The sequence below is a fragment of the Aquarana catesbeiana genome, linkage group LG13 (assembly GCF_042186555.1).
Source record: "Aquarana catesbeiana isolate 2022-GZ linkage group LG13, ASM4218655v1, whole genome shotgun sequence".
Classification (NCBI taxonomy): Eukaryota; Metazoa; Chordata; class Amphibia; order Anura; family Ranidae; genus Aquarana; species Aquarana catesbeiana.
In genome coordinates, this window is record NC_133336.1 from 30,223,398 (window position 1) to 30,245,437 (window position 22,040).

The following is a 22,040-nucleotide window of genomic DNA, read 5'->3' on the forward strand; positions in this document are numbered from 1 at the left end:
AGGTGGCACTGATGGGCACTGATTGCCAATACTGATGGATGCTGATTGGCAGCACTGTTGGGCACTGACTGGCAGCACCGGTGGGCACTAATTGGCAGCACTGTTGGGACTGCACTGATAATCATCACACTGAGTGTGATGATTACACAGGCACCTCTGATCTGTGGGATCTGCTTGCTCAGCGGGGGATCACTCCACACTTATTGGCAGCACTGGTGGGCACAGATTTGCAGCACTGGTGCCCTGATTATCAGTGTAGATGTCCCTTTTAGAGAAGCCGGTTATCGGCTCTTCTCTCCTCTCCTCATGCGGTCAGCCGGTTATTGGAAGCCGGTAACCGGCTTCCGATAACCGGCTTCTGTTTACATCCGTGATCAGCTGTGATTGGACAGATTAAAAAAAAAGCTCCCTGATGTGTATTTAGAGTTCAGCATTAAGCATTCAGTGCTTCCTTAATAGAAAAACTATAAAAATGTGCAGCAGCATTGAATTGTATGTCTATCTATCCTGTGATGGGGTGGCAACGATACTGCACTGCTCCGGATTCAGAGCAGAGTTGCCCCTCTCATGTAGGCTGGGTCTGAAGTGTTTTGAGAGGTTGGAGATGCTTGTCAATCAGCACCTGGCCACACCTAGTCCCACCCACTACTTTTTGGATGGACAGCAGCACTGCCTCTGCTGCTAAAACCCGCCCACTGTGATCTGCAGTGTCTGGGAGGGGAAGTGTGGGAGACACAAATGGGGGAGGATTTGGCTCAGTCAGGGAAGGTAAAGGAAGTTTTTGGTTTACTTTATGATTCTTGTATATCACATAATAAACTGATTCAAAATTTGTTTTAGATTGTCATATAGGAGACTTTGGTTGTACTTAATATATGTAATCATTCATTTGATCAGCATTTTAGCAGATAGATGCTGTACCAAACTTTTGTGTAGGGCCGCATGCATTCAGGGGTGTATGCCCGGGAAACAAAATTCTATACATTCTATACATCCCTGAGTGCAATAGGCCCTAAACGCAAGTTTAGCTTTGTTGAATGTTCTGCATTTGCTTTCTGTAGCTGGAAATTCCATTGATTTGATTATTACGACATTTATTGAGTGATCTAAGCTCAGTGTTGGTTTGCTTTTCCAGAATACTCGGTGCAGAAAGGATTTTGTATCAACGAGACGACCAACGATTTCCGGTGCTGGCCGTCTTCTAACCACCAGGGATGCCTGCTGTCTATGCACAGCTCCACCGAGGCGGCAGAATTTTGCAGCAGTCACCCCCGCTGCTGGAACTTCATGATCAGCCAACAAAAGACATGGACGGGTTAGTATCCTATAACATCCTACTGTAGGGAAAATGGAACGGTTTTGGGTCACTTGTATTTTATAGATTCAATTTTTTAGTTTGTACGCTTTTTTAAACTGTTTTATTATTTTTTTTAATACTGTACACAATATATTTAAAGGAAGAGTACAGCCAAAGCTCATCAGGCTGTACTTCTCCTGTGGATCACAGGAGTGCAGTTTCTTTCTGCACTCCTGTGACGCATTTTCAGCAGACAGCGGGCAGAAGCCCGCTGACGGCTGATGTCACAGAGCCAGTCCAGGCTCGGGAAAGACCATATGGTCGGGATCAGCCAACATGCCTGGACTTGTAGCTGGCTCAGCCTCTCAGCGAGCCATTGAGAGACTGAGCCAGCCACTCCCAGCCCCTCCACAGCCCCATGCTCCAGTGAGATTGGGAGGGGGGGCAGAGCAGAGTGCTGGTGATTGACAGTCACCAGCTGTCTGCTCAGGGAGCTCTGAGAACCGAGCGATCAGCAGTGTTTGATCACTCGGCTCTCAGTCTAAAGCCCCATACACACTATTAGATTTTCCCTCCCACCTGGCCACTGCACATATACGGCCGGGTGGGCGCTTCCTCCTTCTAAGTGGACATTCAGGAATGTTCCTCAGAAGGAGGGGGATCGTGTACCTAAGCAGTGGCGCAATCCAAATGAGCTTGTGTCACCCGGACACGGCGCATCTCCGAACGGCAGGAGGGCTCTGTGATTGGTGCTCCTGATCACATGACAGCTGTGTCCAATCACATATGTGGCAAGCTTAAAGTTGTAGTAAACCTCAGTGGATGGGGGAAAAAAAAATCCCCTGCAAGACAATGTGATGATGTGCTAGTATGCAGTATGAGAGACTTACCTTAGAACAAAGCCCTCCAGGGCCGCGCTGTCACCACTGAGAGGGCTGACATCTTCCCCCCCTGGTCTTCCTTCCGGGTTTGCTTCCTCCGGCTACATAAGTGGCCAGGGGCGCAATGACGTCACCGTTTCCAGCACAGGCTCTGAAGGTCCAGCACTGTATACTGGATCTTCAGAGTGTATGTGGTAGTAATGTCACCAGCTGCATGCACTCTGAATATTTCCTAAACTGTGGGAGTTTGGGGTATCTTCACAGTACCTACAGGTAAGACTTACTATAGGCTTGCCTGTAGGTACAAGTGGTAGAACAGAGTTTGCTACCAATTTAAGGCTAATTGAACTTCTGTCAACTGTTATTTATCAGGGATGACACTCACCTTCCCAAATACACCAGCGCAGTACCAGGACAGGCTTATTCAGCACCCAGGGCAAGAACTGCGCCCCCTACCGCGCTCCTAATACCTGCAATAGAATGGGTGTTCCAACCTGTGCCCATTCTCAGCCCCCTTTGGACCAGTTGCCCATGGTTGCCATTGAGTCTGCACCACACTTTAGTCCAATTGTTTGCTTTCTAGCAAATAAAAGGTAGCTGCATATACTCTGTGTTTTTTTTTTTTTTTTTGTGTCAGATGTGGGTAGATGGAGTTGAGAGCGGGCGATTGGAACATGTGTGGCATCGGTAGCTATCAGAGTAAACACAAATCTGTGCCCTGCTGGTTGCTAGCCACTGATCTGGGGATTAGGTGTGGTGAAGAGGCCCCCTTCCTACCGCTGTGTCCTGGGCGGCTGTCCCTCCTGCCCACCTAGGGTTGCCACCTCATCCCTTTAAACCCGAACACATATTAATGACACAGATTCTGTGGCTGATTGAGGTGGTAATTAAACTCACTTGGGGCCTTATCTGCATCAAATTAGCCTCAGAACCTGTGTAATTGATATGTGTTCGGGTTTAAAGGGATGAGGTGGCAACCCTATGCCCACACCTTGTCCCAGCCCTGCACCAACGACCATTAGAGGGCGATTATTTACTTTTTCAAATCTGTGTATGAATTACATTTGCAATATGGAACAGCAAACATTTAAAACGTGAACGTTTCTCCAAAAACATCTTGTACATGTGATAAATGTAACTGGGGATCTGTAATGAAAATATGCTACAATTTCCTTTTCAATTTCAGGTTTCAGGGCAATTTCCTGCTTTACATACATGCTTGGTTGGCATCATCATTTTTACACGATCCCTGTTCCTGATAGCTGTAACTTGGTAGTGAGTCATGGCCGGCCTTGCTGACATATCTCGGCTCCTAATATCCGCTTGTTATCCTTCTTATAGCCGCAGCCCGCGATGTCTCTTACAGATATGTTGCGGCCCAGAAGAGGGACATTTTTGTTGTATAAAAAGACTTTTATTGAAACGCCAGCGTCTAATGCGTCACAGGGCTCGTGGTGTTGACAATACCTTGGAACTCGTTGCACACAATTTTATTTATTTCTTTTTTGCTTTTTTTTTAACCTTGGGAATTTTTTTTTTTTTTTTTTTTTTTAATGAACACTTTAAATGCGTTACATATGCCTCTTGTCCCCATCCAAGGGGTCATTCAAGCTTGTGAAAGAACGTGGAAGTCGATATGCACTCTGTAGAGCACTGATAGCCATCTCAGAGAGACGGCTAAACTTGTTGTTTTTGTGGGAAAATCTGGCCCTCGGGGGGACATTCTCTGTCCATTTAAAAAATTCCATCGCCAGCCCTGGACCAAGCTGTCCGGTTTCAATTATGTAAAAGTGAACCTGTCATTTGTAGCTTCTAAAAGTTATCCCCTCTGTTGTGTTTCCACAGGTCGCTATCTTGTGTCCTTTACAAGCAGAGGAGCCCAGCTTATCCCAGATGAGAACTCATTTGTCTACGTCAAGCAGTCAAGTAACAATGGAAGTCATGATGTACAAAATATACAGAAAGGCTGAAGAATTGCTTTTTGCCCAACGCAGCGCTAAATACGTAAAGGCGTCCAATCAGCATCAAAAACATTATGAACTGCACAAAAGTATGCTATGCAAGTTATATAGGATGCAGGTTCCTCATCTCATGGCTAGAGTCCATAGAAGTCTGGTGCCCAACCTCCAACCCAGGGGCCCCATGTGGCCTGTTGGGACCCCTGCAGACACTGAAGTGTGTTTCCCAATTGCCCTGTGAAAACAGTGATTGCTAATAGTCTCTTGTAATGTGCTACCTGTCTATGTCTTCTAAACCAAGTCCCTGGTCACCAGTATCTCCTATAACATGTTCGCAGTCTTACCATTTTCTGCAGCATAGCTGCAGTCTCTGATTATCTCCTGTATCATGTCCGCAGTCTCTGACCATCCTTTGTATCATGTCCGCAGTCTCTGACCATTCGTTGTATCATGTCCGCAGTCTCTGACCATCCGTTGTATCATGTCTGTAGTCTCTGACCATCTCTTGTTGCGGGTCTGCAGTCTCTGGCCATCTCTTACATCACGTACGTAGTCTTTGACCATGTCCTGTAGTATGTCCCCTGTCTCTGACCATCTCTTGTATCAAATTTGTAATCTCTAACCATCTCCTGTAGTATATCTGTGACAGAACACTTGTATCTGGTGCACAATATCCATAGTCCCTGACCATCTCCTGTAGTATGTCCACAGTCTCTGACCATTTCTTGTATCATGTCCATCATCATCTCATCATCTCCTGTAGCGTGCCCATAGTCTGACCATATTCTGCAGCAGGTCTGCATCCTCTGACCATCTCCTGTACTATGTATGCAGTCTCTGACCATCTCCTGTAGTAGGCCTGCAGTCTCTGACCATCTCCTGTAGTAGGTCTGCAGTCTCTGACCATCTCCTGTGTTTCATGTCTATAGTCTCTGACCATCTTTAAATTCTCTGACCATCTCTTGTATCATACCCATAGTCTGACGGTCACCTATATCATGTTTGCAGTCTCTGACCATTTCTTGTATCAAATCCGTAGTCTTTAACCATCTCCTGTGGTATATCCATAGTCCCTGACCATCTCCTGTAGTAGGTCCCCAGCCTCTGACCATCTCTTGTGGTATGTCCACAGTCTCTGACCTTTTCTTGTATCATGTCCATAGTCTTTGACCATCTTCTGTATCATATCTGTAGTCTCTGACCATCTTCTGTATCATATATGTAGTCTCTGACCATCTTCTGTATCATATCCTTAGTCTTTGACCATCTCCTGTAGTGTGTCCATAGTCTCCAACCATCTCCTGTAGCACGTCCGCAGTCTCTGATCATCTTTTGTACTATGTACCTTGTCCCTGACCATCTTCCAAAGCATGTCAGCATCCTCTGACCATCTCTTGTAGCCTGTCGCTACAGTCTGGTCCCCTCCTGTAGTAGGTCTGCAGCGACTATCCCCTGTATCATTTCCAGAGTCTCTGACAATCTTCTGTGCTATGTCAAATTCTCTGACGATCTCTTGTATCATACCGATAGTCTGTCTGTCACCTGTATTATGTCCGCAGTCTCTGACCATCTCTTGTATCATACCCATAGTCTTTGACCATCCCCTGTTGTGTATCTGCTGCCTCTGAGATTGAACATGCACTGAATTTTATGTGTGGCCCTTTTGGAAATGTTAGGATCTGTCTCTGGCACAACCACTACATTAATTCCATGCTACAGAATCCTGTTTCTGCTGAGAATTTGCAAGCAGAAGGATCACTTTGGAGTATACACCACGGAGTGAAAATGCTCCCTTGAAGATGTCGCTCCCTCGCTGGCTCAAGAAGTGAGGTGACGCTCTCACATTTGTAGCAAAGCATACAGAGCAGGTATCCTTGCTGTGTTCCTGTTGATCGTTTCGCTGGTGAATTCTAACTAGTGATAAGATTACTAGTGTGACATGAAAAGTGGTTGTAAACCTCAGACATGAAATATGAACAAAGCATATCCCTCTATATCCCTCTATAGTGTGTACTCTCAATCCAGAGCACTAAGTGTCATTTCTGTCTGCTGCCTCCTTCTTCTGCTATCAGCATGAATCACTTCTGACAAGTATTCCTGACACCAAGAGATAAAAGGTGACAGGGGAGGGACCTCCAGCTGATTGACAGCCTCACCTCTGTTCCTGTGTGCTGTATGGAGGAGGGGTTGTGTCTCTTCCCTCCAATCAGCTCTCAGAGCTCTACTCACTGATGTAACTTCAGCTCTCCACCCCCTGCTTTTCAGAGCTGAGAGATCCTGTGTAAATTCTGTACTTTGAATAGATGTAGGGGAAAGATGGCTGTAGATAAACAGGTACAGCTTATGTAGGAGGATTTGTTTATTCTCTGTGTATCACCTGAGGCCAGTCACTTAATATGGTTTATTTAAGGATTTACAACCACTTTAGAGGGGAAATGAACTCTGGAACCTGAACCCCCCAAAAAAGGCAGGCGGTCACCAATATAGCTGGTGTCTCCCTGCGGCTGAGCTGACCTATAGCTGACCTGCCATGCCTTATATATCCATCATCTACATGAGAACCACTTCACCCTAATGGATAGGCGGGGAAAAAAAATCACCCTAGGTTGATTTATGAAAACTAATTGGTATAAAGGGGTCTTTGTCATAATATGCAATCAAACTGAACCCTGCTGTCATTTCTTACTCTAGCAGCAGCTGTATTCTGATTGGTTACTGTAGGCAGCACAGACATTTTTGCTTCCTCCAGTTTTGATGAATGGGAATCATTTTGGCATCTGTCTAGGTGTGTCTTATATTTGACCTTATAGGTATAAAGAATGTGCTTTCAGTGAAAGTTATCTTTTATATAAAAAAAATTATATTTGATGTTATAATAAAACTTTTTTATGCAAACTGGGTTTCATCCCTCATTCTTATTGTTTCAGAAATTAAAGATAAACAAAATAAATGCAGCTCTGTCGACATGAATACATCATTAAATGTTTACCGTAAATGTATTTTAAAGTTCCAACTGTATACAATTTTTTTTTTAAAGATCTTTGGATTAGAACTCATATATATAACTCACGTTTTTATGATCGATCGCCGCTCCATTGCCGATTTGCAATCAAAAGATATCTTTTATTATTGTCTCCTGGCATTTTCCTTGTAGGCATGTGAAGGCCACAAGCACAATCTTCCGGGATACGGTGCTGCTGAGTGACCAACATGCACCGCCCGTTCTCGCACATGCGCAGTGTGTTCAGCGCCGCCAACTTCGAACGCTGCCACCACAACGGGAAGGGTCGTCGGAAGTGCCTGCCCCTGTTGTGATGGCAACTTTCATCGCGTCACTTCCGGTTTCGGAATATCGTGATCACGAGCGGCTGCCACCCACACTGACTCCTGGGAATTCTGACACAAAACTCCCAGGAGACAGTGCGCCGCCGAATATGATAGACATATCTGCGGGCGGCAGAAGCCAGAAACTAGATGGAAAACAGCAGTATCTGGGTAAGGAGACAAAAAAAAAAAATAAAAAAATTACAATGCTTTATCTATATGGTATAATAATCATTTAGAGAAAAAGTTCTAAAAGTGGGTGGAACTCCGCTTTAACTTGCTTACTTGGCATTCTTCCTGCCCAGGACAATTTTCAGCTTTCAGCGCTGTCACACTTTGAATGACAATTGCGCGGTCATGCAACACTGTACCTATATGACATTTTTTAAATTTTTTTCCACACAAATAGAGCTTTCTTTTGTGGCATTTATTCACCACTGGGGTTTTTTGTTAAATAAACAAATTAGGACCAGAAAGTTTGGAAAAAAAAAAAAACTTTTTCATAGTTTGTTATAACATTTTGCAAACAGGTAATTTTTCTCCTTCATTGATGTGCACTGATGAGGCAGCACTAATGGGCACTGATAGGTGGCACTGATGGGTACTAATAGGAGGCACTGATAGGTGACACTGATGAGGAGGCACTGATTGGCAGCGCTGATGGGCATTGATTGGCAGCACTGGTGGGCACTGATGAGGTGGCACTGATGGGCACTGACGAGGCTGCACTGATAGGTGGCACTGATGGGTATTAATAGGAGGCACTGATAGGTGACACTGATGAGGAGGCACTGATTGGCACGCACTGATGGGCATTGAATGGCAGCACTGGTGGGCACTGATGAGGTGGCACTGATTGGCAGCACTGATGGGCATTGATTGGCAGCACTGGTGGGCACTGATGTGTTGGCACTGATGGGCACAGATTGGCAACACTGGTGGGGACTGATGGGACTGCACTGATAATCAGGACACTAATAATCAGTGCCCTGATTATTAGTGTAGATGTCCCTTTTAGATTAGCCGTTTTTTTTTCTTTTCTTCTCTCCTTATGCTGTCAGCATGAGGAAAGGAGTGCTGATAACCAGCTTCTATTTACATTTGTGATCAGGTGTGAAAAAAATCATTAGTGGCAGCCTGGAGCACACATTGTCCCTCGAGCTGCACTCTGCAGAATGTGGATAGGGGATATTACTGCGCTAACTCAATTAGGGTCCTTTCACACTGGAGCGGTTTGCAGGCGCTATTGCGCTAATAATAGTGCCTGCAAACCGACCCGAAATTGCCGCTGCTTTCATTCCAGTGTGAAAGCCCCGAGGGCTTTCACACTGGAGCGGTGCGCTAGCAGGACGGGATAAAAAGTCCTGCTAGCAGCATCTTCGGAGCGGTGAAGGAGCGGAGTGTATACCGCTCCTTTACCGCTCCTGCCCATTGAAATCAATGGGACGGCGCGGCTATACTGCCGGCAAAAACTACCGCAAAGCGCCTCTGCAGAGGCGCTTTGCCGGCAGTATAGCCGCGCCGTCCCATTGATTTCAATGGGCAGGAGCGGTGAAGGAGCGGTATACACTCCTCTGCAGAGGCGCTTTGCCGGCAGTATAGCCGCGCCGTCCCATTGATTTCAATGGGCAGGAGCGGTGAAGGAGCGGTATACACTCCTCTGCAGAGGCGCTTTGCGGTAGTTTTTAACCATTTCTCGGCCGCTAGCGGGGTGTAAAACCACCACCGCTAGCGGCCGCATACCGACGGTAAAGCGCTGCTTACAATAGCAGCGTTTTACCGCTGACGCCGCACCCCGCCCCAGTGTGAAAGGGCCCTTAGTGAAGAAAAATGAACAGCTGCTACATAAGAATGTGACAAAAATTCAATGCAAAAGATCAGTGAAAAATGTAGCGCTAAAAATATAAAACAATAAACTTTGAACAAGTATTGTGTGTAAATAGAAAAAACTTTGTGATAAAAAAACAATCTCAAATATAATGAATATAAAACAGAACATGTATATAATGAGTAGAAACACAGGTGAGAAAGTCCCAAAGGTGAAACAATCCTATGGTAAACATATATGGAGTCCACCACGAAAAGTTGTTGCTCAGATGTGGGGTACAAAGGCCTCAGCAGGCATGTAGAGCACCAGGGATAGTGTGTCCCGAGAAATAGGGGTATACACTCTTACCGGAAAGAGTGAACTCGAATGTCAGCAACGAGTCAATTAAGCGAGGATGGCCCGATCAGCAGATTGCCAAAACGATCCAGGGAATCCAAGGAGCTCCAAGAACGAATCCAGGGAATCGTGCAGGTAACCGTGAGGCTGGAACTCAGATGTTAAGCAGCCAGACTGGAAAGCCAAAAACTGATTACAAGATCACATTGTTGAGTCATCAAAAAGTTCACATTCTTCACTTCTCTCAAAAGTGGTAGCGGCTAGTTCCTACCCAGTAGAAGGACCCTGGTGATGTCCTGATGATGTCAGCAGGACATCACCAGGGTCCTTCTACTGGGTAGGAACTAGCCGCTACCACTTTTGAGAGAAGTGAAGAATGTGAACTTTTCTTTCTTTATCGACGAAGACTGAAGACACAGTGTCCTTCTTCCTGGATTCCGAGCATGCATCTGCCAATCTCACGCATGCGCAGTGCAAATGAGTACAACAGCTTGTAGGTCAGGTTTCTGTTACGAGCCAGCAATGCCCATTGCCTCCTGGGATTGATGACTGACGTACAGCGCCGTGGCCACTAAAGGAGGAAGTGAAATTAGATATAAGCATTAGACATGTGCAGTTCGTTTAGTTCCGAATTGAAATTCGGACAAATTTTCCGTTTTTGGATGTACCTGAATTTTCGAGTTTTAATAGTACCAAATTTAAACGAATCCGAAATAATGAAAAAAAATTTGGAGGAAAATTCTTATTGATTCGAATAGTTTCAGAATCCATTTTGACTAGTTTTTGAATTCGAAATGTTTTCAATTTGTTTTCCAATTTTCAAATAGAATAAAATAGAATAGAAAATAAAGGAATTGAATAGAAAAAAAAATAGAATAGAATAGAAAATAATAGAATAGAACAGAAAAAAAAGAATAGAATAAACTAGAATATAATCATCTTCTGAAATTCAAATTTCAAATAGAATAAATTTGAATTCAAATACATAAGAACAGACTAGAATAGAAAAGAATACAATAGAAAAAAAAATAATATAATAGACTATAATAGGAAAGAATAAAATTAAAAAAAACAATAGAATAGAATAGAAACAATATAACCATTTCCCAAAATTCAAATCGAATCAATTTGAATTTAATGTTTGAATCAATTTGAATAGAATAGATTAGAATAGAAAACAACAGAATAGTGTAGAAAAAAAACAACAGCATAGAATAGAATAGAATGAATATATCCATCTTCTGAAATTTGAATTTTGAATAGAAAAGAATAGAATAGAAAAGAATAAAATAGAATTCTTTTCTATTCTATTCAAATTGATTCTATTTGAATTTTGGAAAATTGTTATATTCATTCTATTCTATTGTTTTTTTAGTTCTATTCTTTTGTATTCGAATTTCAGAAGATTGTTATATTCTTTCTATTTTATTGTATTCTTTTTTATTCTATTCTATTCTATTTGTTTCTATTCTGTTCTTTTATTTTCTACTGTATTTTATTCTTTTTTACTCTATTATATTCTACTCATTTTTATTCTGTTATCTTCTTTTCTAATCCATTGTATTTTTTTTTCTATTCTATTCTTTTCTACTTTATTCTCTTTGTAAATTGGAAAACAAATTGAAAATGATTTGAATTCGGAAAATTTGAATCGATTTGAATACGAAACAAATTCTGAAAACAAATTAAACGGATTCAATGAATTTAACTAAACAAAGTTATGTAGATAACTAATCGAAACGAAACTAATTTTTTTGTTCTGCACATACCCAATAGGCATAAATCAGGTAAGTGAACAGAAAAAAAAATAATAAACTGTCAATTCGTTTTAAGGATGAACGTTAGTGCTGCATGGTGAGGAATGAAAAATGTGGGCGGAACTCCGCTTTCACAATAAGAAGGTCAGAACCCAGAGTGTCAGAGGCGTGGGAGGATTTGCAAGGTCAGGGCGACCAGTGGGGTTACGGATTTTTTAAGCAGCCCTCACAGGGGTAGCGCTACACCAAAAAGAGGGACTTTGTTTCAAATCAATGACAGTCCCTCGAAATCAGGGACAGTCCCTCGAAATCAGGGACAGTTGGGCGCTATGCTTTTTCTTACCTGCAAAGATCAGTATGGCTCCAGTGAGGCATTTTACAAAAAAAGGTTACGATTTTTTTTTTCTTTTTTAAATCTGGCACGGTGCCAGCCTCCCCCTGTGCCCTTGAATATTAATGAGGGTTACACCATTAATTATTAGCAGAATGGGAGGTGAGCTCTTGTCATGTTTACTGGAGGGAGAAGGCTGAGCATTCATGTGCTCACTTGTGTACGGATTTAGCCAGAGCTAATGATGCCCCTCAGCAGAGTTTGCAAGTTATGACTTCTATACCATTATTAATCTGTATACGTAAAACAAACCAGTAAACAATTAAAGCCTGATATGACTTTCAGTATAAAGTGTTACTGAACCAACAACAGTAAAATCAGTCTGTATGTGCAGTAAAGCATGCTTGTTATACTCACTGTGGAACCTAAGGCGTTAATCCTCTGCATTGTGTAAAAAGGCTGTTTTATCCTGCCTTCTCTGATCCTCCCTTTCTTCCACTGTCCCCAACCCATCTCCTGATAGTACAGAGCCTTTGGAGTCACTCTGCACATGTTCAGTTTGGTGTGTGGGTGCATGTGATCCGCACAGGGCCAATGAGCACTGTCCAGACAGAGGGTCAGGGGTCCTGCAGCCTCATAGGACAATCAGAGGAGAATGAAAACTCCTCCTACAAGCTTTAACCAGACACTGATAGGAGTCACAAGACTGCTATATACTGCTGATGAGAAAAGGTATTTAGCAGTTTATATTTACTAAAATAGCATTTCCATGTTCTGTGTACTGAGGGAGACCAGATATAGTGAATTCAGGCTCCTGGGTTTAGTAACACTTTAAATCAGCTAAATACATGGAGCAAATAGAAAGCAATCTGCACTCCATTAGAATCACTGGAGGGCAGGTGAGACATCGGGGGTCTTTTTTCTAAGGGCAGAGGAGAGATTTGGGGTTTTCTAGATGTCAGATCTTTACATAAAGAGGACCTGTCCCATGCTTAGTGCTGCCACCAAGGATGTTTACATTCCTAGTGATAGCAATAAAAGAGATACCTTTTTTTTTTTTTTTTTAAAGTGACAGTGTAAAAATAAATAATAATAAAAAAAAATGAAAGCCCCCCCCCCCCCCCCCGTGCTTGCACGCAATGGCGAATGCAGATATTGGATACGCACGCACGCAAACAGCGATCGTCCCACACATGCAAAATATCACCACGAATCTCAGATCATAAACAGTAATTCTAGCACCGGACCTTTTGTGTATATCTAAAGTGGTAACCTGTAAAGGATTTTAAAGTGTCACCTATAAATAGGAAAATTTACGTCGTTTGTCACTGTTGCACACACTTATGCAATTTTAAAACGTGACCTGTTTGGTATCTATTTACTTGCTATAACATCATCTTTTATATTTTACACAAAAAAAAAAAACATATTGGGTTATCAGTTGTGTTTTTTTTTTTTTTTTTATTCAAAAAAAGTGTATGTTTCCCCTGCTTTGAAAAACAGCTGTGCAAATACCGTGTTACAGACAAAATTGCAGAACCTACCAATTTATTCTCTAGGGTCTCTGCTTTAAAATATATATATAATGTTTGGGGGTTCTAATACATTTTCTAGTAAAAAATACTGGTTATTACAAAAAGTGCCAGAAATAGCATGAGGGGTCAAGTGGTTAAACATGTCCTGTGTGCAAAAAACTTGACATACTTCCCAGCTTTTTGAGATGGGAATGAGGGACACCTATCAGCAAAAGTATGTAGGATAGGACACACCCCTTGCCACACCCCCTTAAAGGAGAATTGTACAAAAAAAACAAGATCGGTTAAACCCACAAGTGCTTTTTTACCACTACTATTCTTTTATATTGGCTTTTGGAATTTAGAAATGCAGCAATTTAGAAATCAGATGAAAGGTTTAGCACTGGGAAATAGTTTTTGATAGATAAAAAGTGCATTTTATATACAGCTATAGAGATCAGACCAAAACGAGGGACAAATGAGGAGGAAAGAGGGACATTGCTCCAAATCAGGGACACTCCCTCGGAATCAGGGACAGTTGGGAGCTATGTATCACAGGAGATTTTGCTTGTATTGCAGAGATGTACTGAATGTGTTTTTTTTTTTTTTTTGCCAGACATACACTTTAATTATTGCTGAGGTGACCCATGTTGAATGCATGTCAAGCCAAACCACAAGGCCAATACACATGGGCACCCCGGGACAAGCATTGAATCCCTAATCTGTTCTGATTGTGTCCCTCTGGATACACATGGAAGGAGAAGGACTCTATGGATACACCCGGACTAACCCAGTGACCACATTGCCTCATCTTGATTAATTTGTTAATTACCGCAGCATTGTTTTTTTTCACTCCACTCAATCAGCAAAATCTCCCCAGACAATGACCCCGGACATCCTTCAGAAAGGGATTTGCTAGCCTGAGGAGCCCCCCCAATGTGATTAACATAAGAACTGGGAAATGTCCTAATGAATTCTATGAATATACATTAGGTGTATGTAATGAAAGGTAGCTGGGGGGGGGGAGGGGATATTGTCCAATTACCATACCTGCAGGGTAGATTGGGGGGTCCATTGTATGACCACATTGAGTCAGATAATGGGCCTCTTATCAGGGGGGATTCATAGTATCCATTCAGAGATAATTCATTCACACCTTGTTTATGGGATTGAAGTGTTGAGGGGGATAAAAAAAAAATGACTTCAGCTCCAACTGGACTTCTGCTGGCCGTCCCATAGTAATTATCTGCCAATTCACTGAGAATTAGAGAAATACAATCGAAAGTCCCCACCAAAAATAGAACAATCTAAAGCTGGCCGTACTCTAGTAGATATTCAGACGAACGTTCAAAAAAAATTCTCATCAGTATATTCCATGATTTGATGAATGTCGTTCTAAAGTATTTATTGCATTTGTCCTTGACATTTGGCTTTGAAATAATTGAACTTTCCCAAGTAAGCACCACATTTACCATATTTACCACATTCACCACGTTCACCGCATTCACTGCATGCACCACATTCACCACGTTCCCCACATGCACTGCATTCAAAACATACACTGCATTCACCACGCTCACCGCATTCACCACATTCACTGCATTCACCGCATTTACCATGTTCACTGCATTCACCACATTCACTGCATTCACCGCATTTACCATGTTCACTGCATTCACCACATTCACTGCATGTACCGCATTTACTGCATTCAACTCATTTACTGCATGCACCACATTCACTACGTTCACAGCATTCACCACCTTCACTGCATTCACCACATTCACTGCATGCACCGCATTCACAGCATTTACTGAATTCACTGCATGCACCGCATTTACTACGTTCACCATGTTCACTGCATACACCGCATTCACTGCATACACCGCATTCACTGCATTCACTACATTTACTGCATGCACTGCATTCACCATGTTCACCACATTCATTGCGTTCACTTCATACACTGCATTCACCACATTCACTGTTTAAAATGAATTCCAGCAAGAAAAAAATGTCATCCTGACTTTTGAGTTTTCTCCCCCCTGCTGTCAAAAATAAAAAATCTATTTGATCTGAATAGAGATCAGACAATCCAATGTTGTTAAAACAAAAATTTTCAAAAAGAATAATATTATTGTACAGTCAGAGTAACACCTACGACTACGAGCTCCATCAATAATACAGAAAAAACTTCAGTGAAACAAAGCAAAGAAATTCCAAATAAACTTGAGCCAGTCAGAGCCCCATCTGAGTCCCCCCTTACATCAGAGCCCCCATCTGAGTCCCCCCTTACATCAGAGTCCCCATCTGAGTCCCCCCTTACATCAGAGTCCCCATCTGAGTCCCCCTTACATCAGAGTCCCCATCTGAGTCCCCCCTTACATCAGAGTCTCCATCTGAGTCCCCCCTTACATCAGAGCCCCCATCTGAGTCCCCCCTTACATCAGAGTCCCCATCTGAGTCCCCCCTTACATCAGAGTCTCCATCTGAGTCCCCCCTTACATCAGAGCCCCCATCTGAGTCCCCCCTTACATCAGAGTCCCCATCTGAGTCCCCCCTTACATCAGAGTCCCCATCTGAGTCCCCCCTTACATCAGAGTCCCCATCTGAGTCCCCCCTTACATCAGAGTCCCCATCTGAGTCCCCCCTTACATCAGAGTCCCCATCTGAGTCCCCCTTACATCAGAGTCCCCATCTGAGTCCCCCCTTACATCAGAGTCTCCATCTGAGTCCCCCCTTACATCAGAGCCCCCATCTGAGTCCCCCCTTACATCAGAGTCCCCATCTGAGTCCCCCCTTATATCAGAGTCCCCATCTGAGTCCCCCCTTACATCAGAGTCCCCATCTGAGTCCCCCTTACATCAGAGTCCCCATCTGAGTCCCCCCTTACATCAGAGTCTCCATCTGAGTCCCCCCTTACATCAGAGCCCCCATCTGAGTCCCCCCTTACATCAGAGTCCCCATCTGAGTCCCCCCTTACATCAGAGTCCCCATCTGAGTCCCCCCTTACATCAGAGTCCCCATCTGAGTCCCCCTTACATCAGAGTCTCCATCTGAGTCCCCCCTTACATCAGAGTCCCCATCTGAGTCCCCCTTACATCAGAGTCCCCATCTGAGTCCCCCCTTACATCAGAGTCCCCATCTGAGTCCCCCCTTACATCAGAGTCCCCATCTGAGTCCCCCCTTACATCAGAGTCCCCATCTGAGTCCCCCCTTACATCAGAGTCCCCATCTGAGTCCCCCCTTACATCAGAGTCCCCATCTGAGTCCCCCCTTACATCAGAGTCCCCATCTGAGTCCCCCTTACATCAGAGTCCCCATCTGAGTCCCCCTTACATCAGAGTCCCCATCTGAGTCCCCCCTTACATCAGAGTCTCCATCTGAGTCCCCCCTTACATCAGAGCCCCCATCTGAGTCCCCCCTTACATCAGAGTCCCCATCTGAGTCCCCCCTTACATCAGAGTCCCCATCTGAGTCCCCCCTTACATCAGAGTCCCCATCTGAGTCCCCCTTACATCAGAGTCCCCATCTGAGTCCCCCCTTACATCAGAGTCTCCATCTGAGTCCCCCCTTACATCAGAGCCCCCATCTGAGTCCCCCCTTACATCAGAGTCCCCATCTGAGTCCCCCCTTACATCAGAGTCTCCATCTGAGTCCCCCCTTAAATCAGAGCCCCCATCTGAGTCCCCCCTTACATCAGAGCCCCCATCTGAGTCCCCCCTTACATCAGAGCCCCCATCTGAGTCCCCCCTTACATCAGAGTCCCCATCTGAGTCCCCCCTTACATCAGAGTCCCCATCTGAGTCCCCCTTACATCAGAGTCCCCATCTGAGTCCCCCCTTACATCAGAGTCCCCATCTGAGTCCCCCCTTACATCAGAGTCCCCATCTGAGTCCCCCTTTACATCAGAGTCCCCATCTGAGTCCCCCCTTACATCAGAGCCCCCATCTGAGTCCCCCCTTACATCAGAGTCCCCATCTGAGTCCCCCCTTACATCAGAGTCCCCATCTGAGTCCCCCCTTACATCAGAATCCCCATCTGAGTCCCCCCTTACATCAGAGTCCCCATCTGAGTCCCCCCTTACATCAGAGTCCCCATCAGATTCTCCCCTTGCATCAGCATGCCCTCACATCAGGATCCTATCAGAGTCTTCCCTTACATCAGTGTCTCCTTTAGTGTCCCACCTTACATCAGAGCCCCCCTTACATCAGGGTTCCCATCAGTGCCTCCCTTCCACATCAGGGTTCTATTCAAAGTCCCCCTTACATCAGAGTCCCCATTAAAGTCACTTCTTACATCAGATTCCCCATCAGCATCCCCCCTTACATCAGAGTCCCCATCAGCATCCCCCCTTACATCAGGGTTCCCCATCAGAGCCCCCCCTTACATCAGGATCCCCATCAGTGTTCACTCTCACATCAGGGTCCCTTTCAGAGTCCCCCCTTACATCAGAGTACCTTCTTACATCAAAGTTCCCCCTTAAATCAGAGTCTTCCCTTACATCAGAGTCTCCTTTAGTGTCCCACCTTACATCAGGGTTCCCATCGGTGTCCCCTCTCACATCAGTGTCTCCATCAGAGTACCTTCTTACACCAGAGTCCGCATCAAAGTCCCCTCTTACATCAGACTCCCCCCTACATTAGAGCTCCCCCCCCACATCAGAGTCTCTCCTTACATCAGAGTCCCCGTCAGAGTCATCTTACATCAGAGGGTTGGATATAATCTTGACCCGCTGGTCCTAATTTGGGGACTGTACTAAGGCATCATGGTCCACAATCATGTCCCTAAATACCAACTGTATAACCTATGGGGGGTGGTTGGGGGCTCCAGCGTGGGGTTACCAGTGAAAATCATTCGATGTATAAAAAGGTTTGATAACCCGTCCAATCACTGTGGCGCTGTGTATACCTGCACCATATGGGCACCTTCATTCAACTTTACTTAAAGGCCAATGAGGACTAAATTCTGTCCATATGGCTTTGTTAGCAAAGTCAGCTTGTGTTAGTATAGCTGAACCAACCTGTTTGAGGACGGCTTAACCCCCCCCCCGCCCCCCCCCCAACCCCCCTACTGTACACAAAGATGATCCCTCCAGCAAACACCAGAGATACAAAGTCCTGGTCACAACAGTGTCACATGTCCCCCCCCCCCCCCCCCCAGCCTGTTCAAGGGCCATTTGTTTGTAAATCACAATGACAGAACAGTGGGGCATCCCTTGAATTCTTGCCACACATCAGTGTCTTATCTATCAAGGTTTTCACAAACACCAGGACCCGATGACAGCAAATGTATCCAATGCTGGGGCCACTCAAGACACAAACATCAAAAAAACAAAAAAAAATTCAGTTCTATTTTTTGTTTCTATGAAAATAAACTTTCACAAGTCATTGGGTAAAAATATTTAGGAGTCTTTGTAAAAAACAAAACAAAAAACAAAACACTTTTGCACAGCTCCAACAAAACTTGCCGTATTATAAGTAATATAATTGCCTCTTAAGATTCTAAGCGCCACCTTGTGGCCACAATGCAGTATTTTTTTCTGATTAGGGTATTTAAAATAAAATACTGCATTGCGGTCACTAGATGGCGCTTACAGTCACAGGACATAATTATATTACTCACAAAATGGCAAGTTTTCACTGGGGCTGTGCGAATGTTTTGTCACCTTTTGTACAGCGACGTTTTTTTATACATACACCCCAAAATGTGTAACCTGGAAGCAGACGCCATTGGCTAAAGATCGTTCGTTATAAAAAGTTGCTGGAAGATCAATTGCTAATGTTTTGCTTCTGACGAGCCTGGAGGTGCAGTATTCTGATCCATAGCCCAAAGGTATTCCAAGGACTTCTTTCACATACCTCCCAACTTTTTGAGATGGGAATGAGGGACACCTATCAGCAAAAGTATGCAGGGATAGGACACACCCCTTGCCACGCCCCCTTAAAGGAGAACTGTACAAAAAAATCAAGATTGGTTAAACCCACAAGTGCTTTTTTTTTGTCACTATTATTCCTTTATATTGGCTTTTGGAATTTACAAATGCAGCAATTTAGAAATCAGATGAAAGTTTTAGCACTGAAAAACACTTTTTGATAGATAAAAAGTGCATTTTATATACAAGTATATAGATCAGTCCAAAATGAGGGACAAATGAAGAGGAATGAGGGACAGAGGGACATTGCTCGAAATCAGGGACAGTTGGGAGCTATGCTTTCATATTAGGGCTGTCCTGGTCTATATAGATAGAATTGGGGGGGGGCTACATGGGACTCTGATATCTACAGCCAGTCCAAAGTGTACCCAAAGCCAAAACCTAACTTACAGTAAAACTAAAGGCAAAGTTTTTTTTTTTTGTTTTTTTTTAGTTCTGGATAGAAAGAAAAATTATGGGTTGTCACCAGAACAGGAATAAAGGGGAAGTCTTCCAATTTCCTCACTTTGGAGGGATAGCCGGTCACTTCCTGTTTTGGCTGCGGGACAGGAAGTGAAGGGAAATTTCCCAGGTGGAGCACAGATGAAAATAGCATCAACATGTAGCACCCTCCTAGAAATAGAGTGGGCTGCTAGGTAAATGTACTGTAGTTGGCTCCACTGCGGCCCAAGGGCCAGATGCAGCACTTTGCTAACCCTTATCCAGCCCTTGGGTCAGTATTCCTCCCAATGATATAAGGCACTATTTCTGCCACTAATATTAATTATGGGGCACTATTCTTCCCACCTGTATCAATGATGGAGCACTATTCCTCCCACTGACACCAATGATGAGGCACTATTCCTTCCATTGATACCAATGATGGGGCATTATTCTTTCCCCTAATACCAATAATGGTGCACTATTCCTCCCACTGACACCAATGATGGGGCACTATTCCTCCCACTGACACCAATGATGGGGCACTATTCCTCCCACTGACACCAATGATGGGGCACTATTCCTTCTACTGATACCAATGATGAAGCATCCTACCTCCTCCTACTGAACACTAACCCTAAGGTCATGTTTATTCTAACTGGTGCTGGGTCTGCGACATTTGCTACCCCCACTAGCCACAATATTAATGACGGGGCACTATTCCACCCACAAGTCTCAATGATGGGGCACTATTCCTCTCAATGAAACCAGCAATGGGGCAATATTCCTCCCACCGATACCAATGATGGGGCACTATTCCACCCACAAGTCTCAATGATGGGACACTATTGCTGCCACTGACACCAATGATGGGGCACTATTCCTCCACTGATACCAACGATGGGGCACTATTGCTCCCAGCGACACCAATAATGGGGCACTATTCCTCCCAGTGACACCAATAATGGGGCACTATTCCTCCCACTGATACTAATGATGAGGCATTACTATTCGCAAGTTGGAGTCCAGGTATCAAGTTGGGTCTGGAGAAGCTCAATGGAGAGAGCCAGTAGGAAGTTGGTGGGAAAGAGTCCAGCTGTCCTATGGTGGTGTGAGTACTCATACTTAATTAAGTTCCATTAGTTTAGCCTTTTTATTCTTGTGCCTTTGATTCCAGGCTCTTCACCTTTGGACCCCAGCACGCATACAGGCACCCTACCCCAATCTGGGGTGCAGTGTTTTTCAATACCATTTGGATTCTCGATTCGAACATAGTCTTCCATGGTCAGCTAGTGGATGTCACGTCCGTTGGGCTAAGCGTGGGGCCATGAGATCTCCTTTCTTTTAATCATATGGATATTTATGTGCAATGTCAATGAATATAATGTAAGTGTTTTGCATTTGTAATGACACCTTAGGAATATTTTGGTGATGGTAATGTTGATCACTGACCATTTTGTATTCTGCAATTCCAGATGTAAATTTCTCTTTGTGAACCCTGATGAAGGAAAGATGTTCCGAAACGCGTCTGGTTCAGTGAAACGACATGCTCCTTCATTGACGTTTTTTTTAACATACCCATGTTCATGTATTACTGTGTCCCAATATGACATGTATACTTCATGTTTTGTGATGGTTCTTTTTTGAATAAAATTTTCTATACTCCTTTATTCATATTTTTTTCATACGTGGTAGTGCCTATAAAGTCCCACCATAGGGGCAATTCCTCCTTTTCCACGATTTACTGGGATGTGGCACACCCATTTATGGTACTCCCTGTCAGAATTTCCTTTTTTTTTTTTCTTTTTTTTTATTCTTTTATGGTGGTGTGAGTCTACATCTCCCTCACTAGGAAGAGCCTGGTGGTACCGGAAGGAAGCAACCGATGATCCTGTGGCTATATGAGTAGAGGACCCCAGTGCTGATGGTGACTGTGTATATTTTTTAGACTCTGGAAGCAGAACAAATCACCATCAGCATAGAGATCCTGTGGAACTTTCCTTTTTGTACTGTGCAGCCAGAAAGTTGAGGAGTCCTCAACTTATTCAGTTCTACAATTTATTGGGGTATCCCATGCTTCCTCTCCCAGGTCATCGTTCCCAATGAAAACCCTAAAAAGGAACCCCTAGACTGTTTTTTTTTTGGAGCGTGGAAGAGTGAGAAAAAGTGCTGGGCGCTTGGCTGTGTGTGCTCTAAGGGGAAATAGGACTGCATTCACCTATGGGGTTGATCCTGAAACATGCCTGCTTGTGATGCTGGAACACACACTTTTGCTGCCTTTCCCAGACAGAAGATCTGTTTTAACATTTTTAGAACTAAGATGTTTCTAAGACCCCTTTCACACTGAGGCGCTTAAAAATAGCGTCTGCAAAGCGCCTGTAAAGCGCCACTCCTGTCACTCCAATGTGAAAGCCCGAGGGCTTTCACACTGGAGCGGTGCGCTGGCAGGACGTCAAAAA

The 22,040-nt window shown here is 44.1% G+C and overlaps 1 protein-coding gene across 1 annotated transcript in view; it reads left to right on the forward strand.

The window, feature by feature from the left end:
- LOC141117745 (extracellular tyrosine-protein kinase PKDCC-like) overlaps window positions 1-7,031 on the forward strand; it is a 29,041-nt gene extending 22,010 nt beyond the window's left edge. The window contains exons 6-7 of the mRNA XM_073610759.1: window positions 1,136-1,315; window positions 4,024-7,031. Coding sequence (XP_073466860.1) covers window positions 1,136-1,315; window positions 4,024-4,148 — 305 coding nt within the window. The 3' untranslated portion in view covers window positions 4,149-7,031. The remainder of the gene's footprint in view (window positions 1-1,135; window positions 1,316-4,023) is intronic.
- Window positions 7,032-22,040: the final 15,009 nt, after the last annotated feature.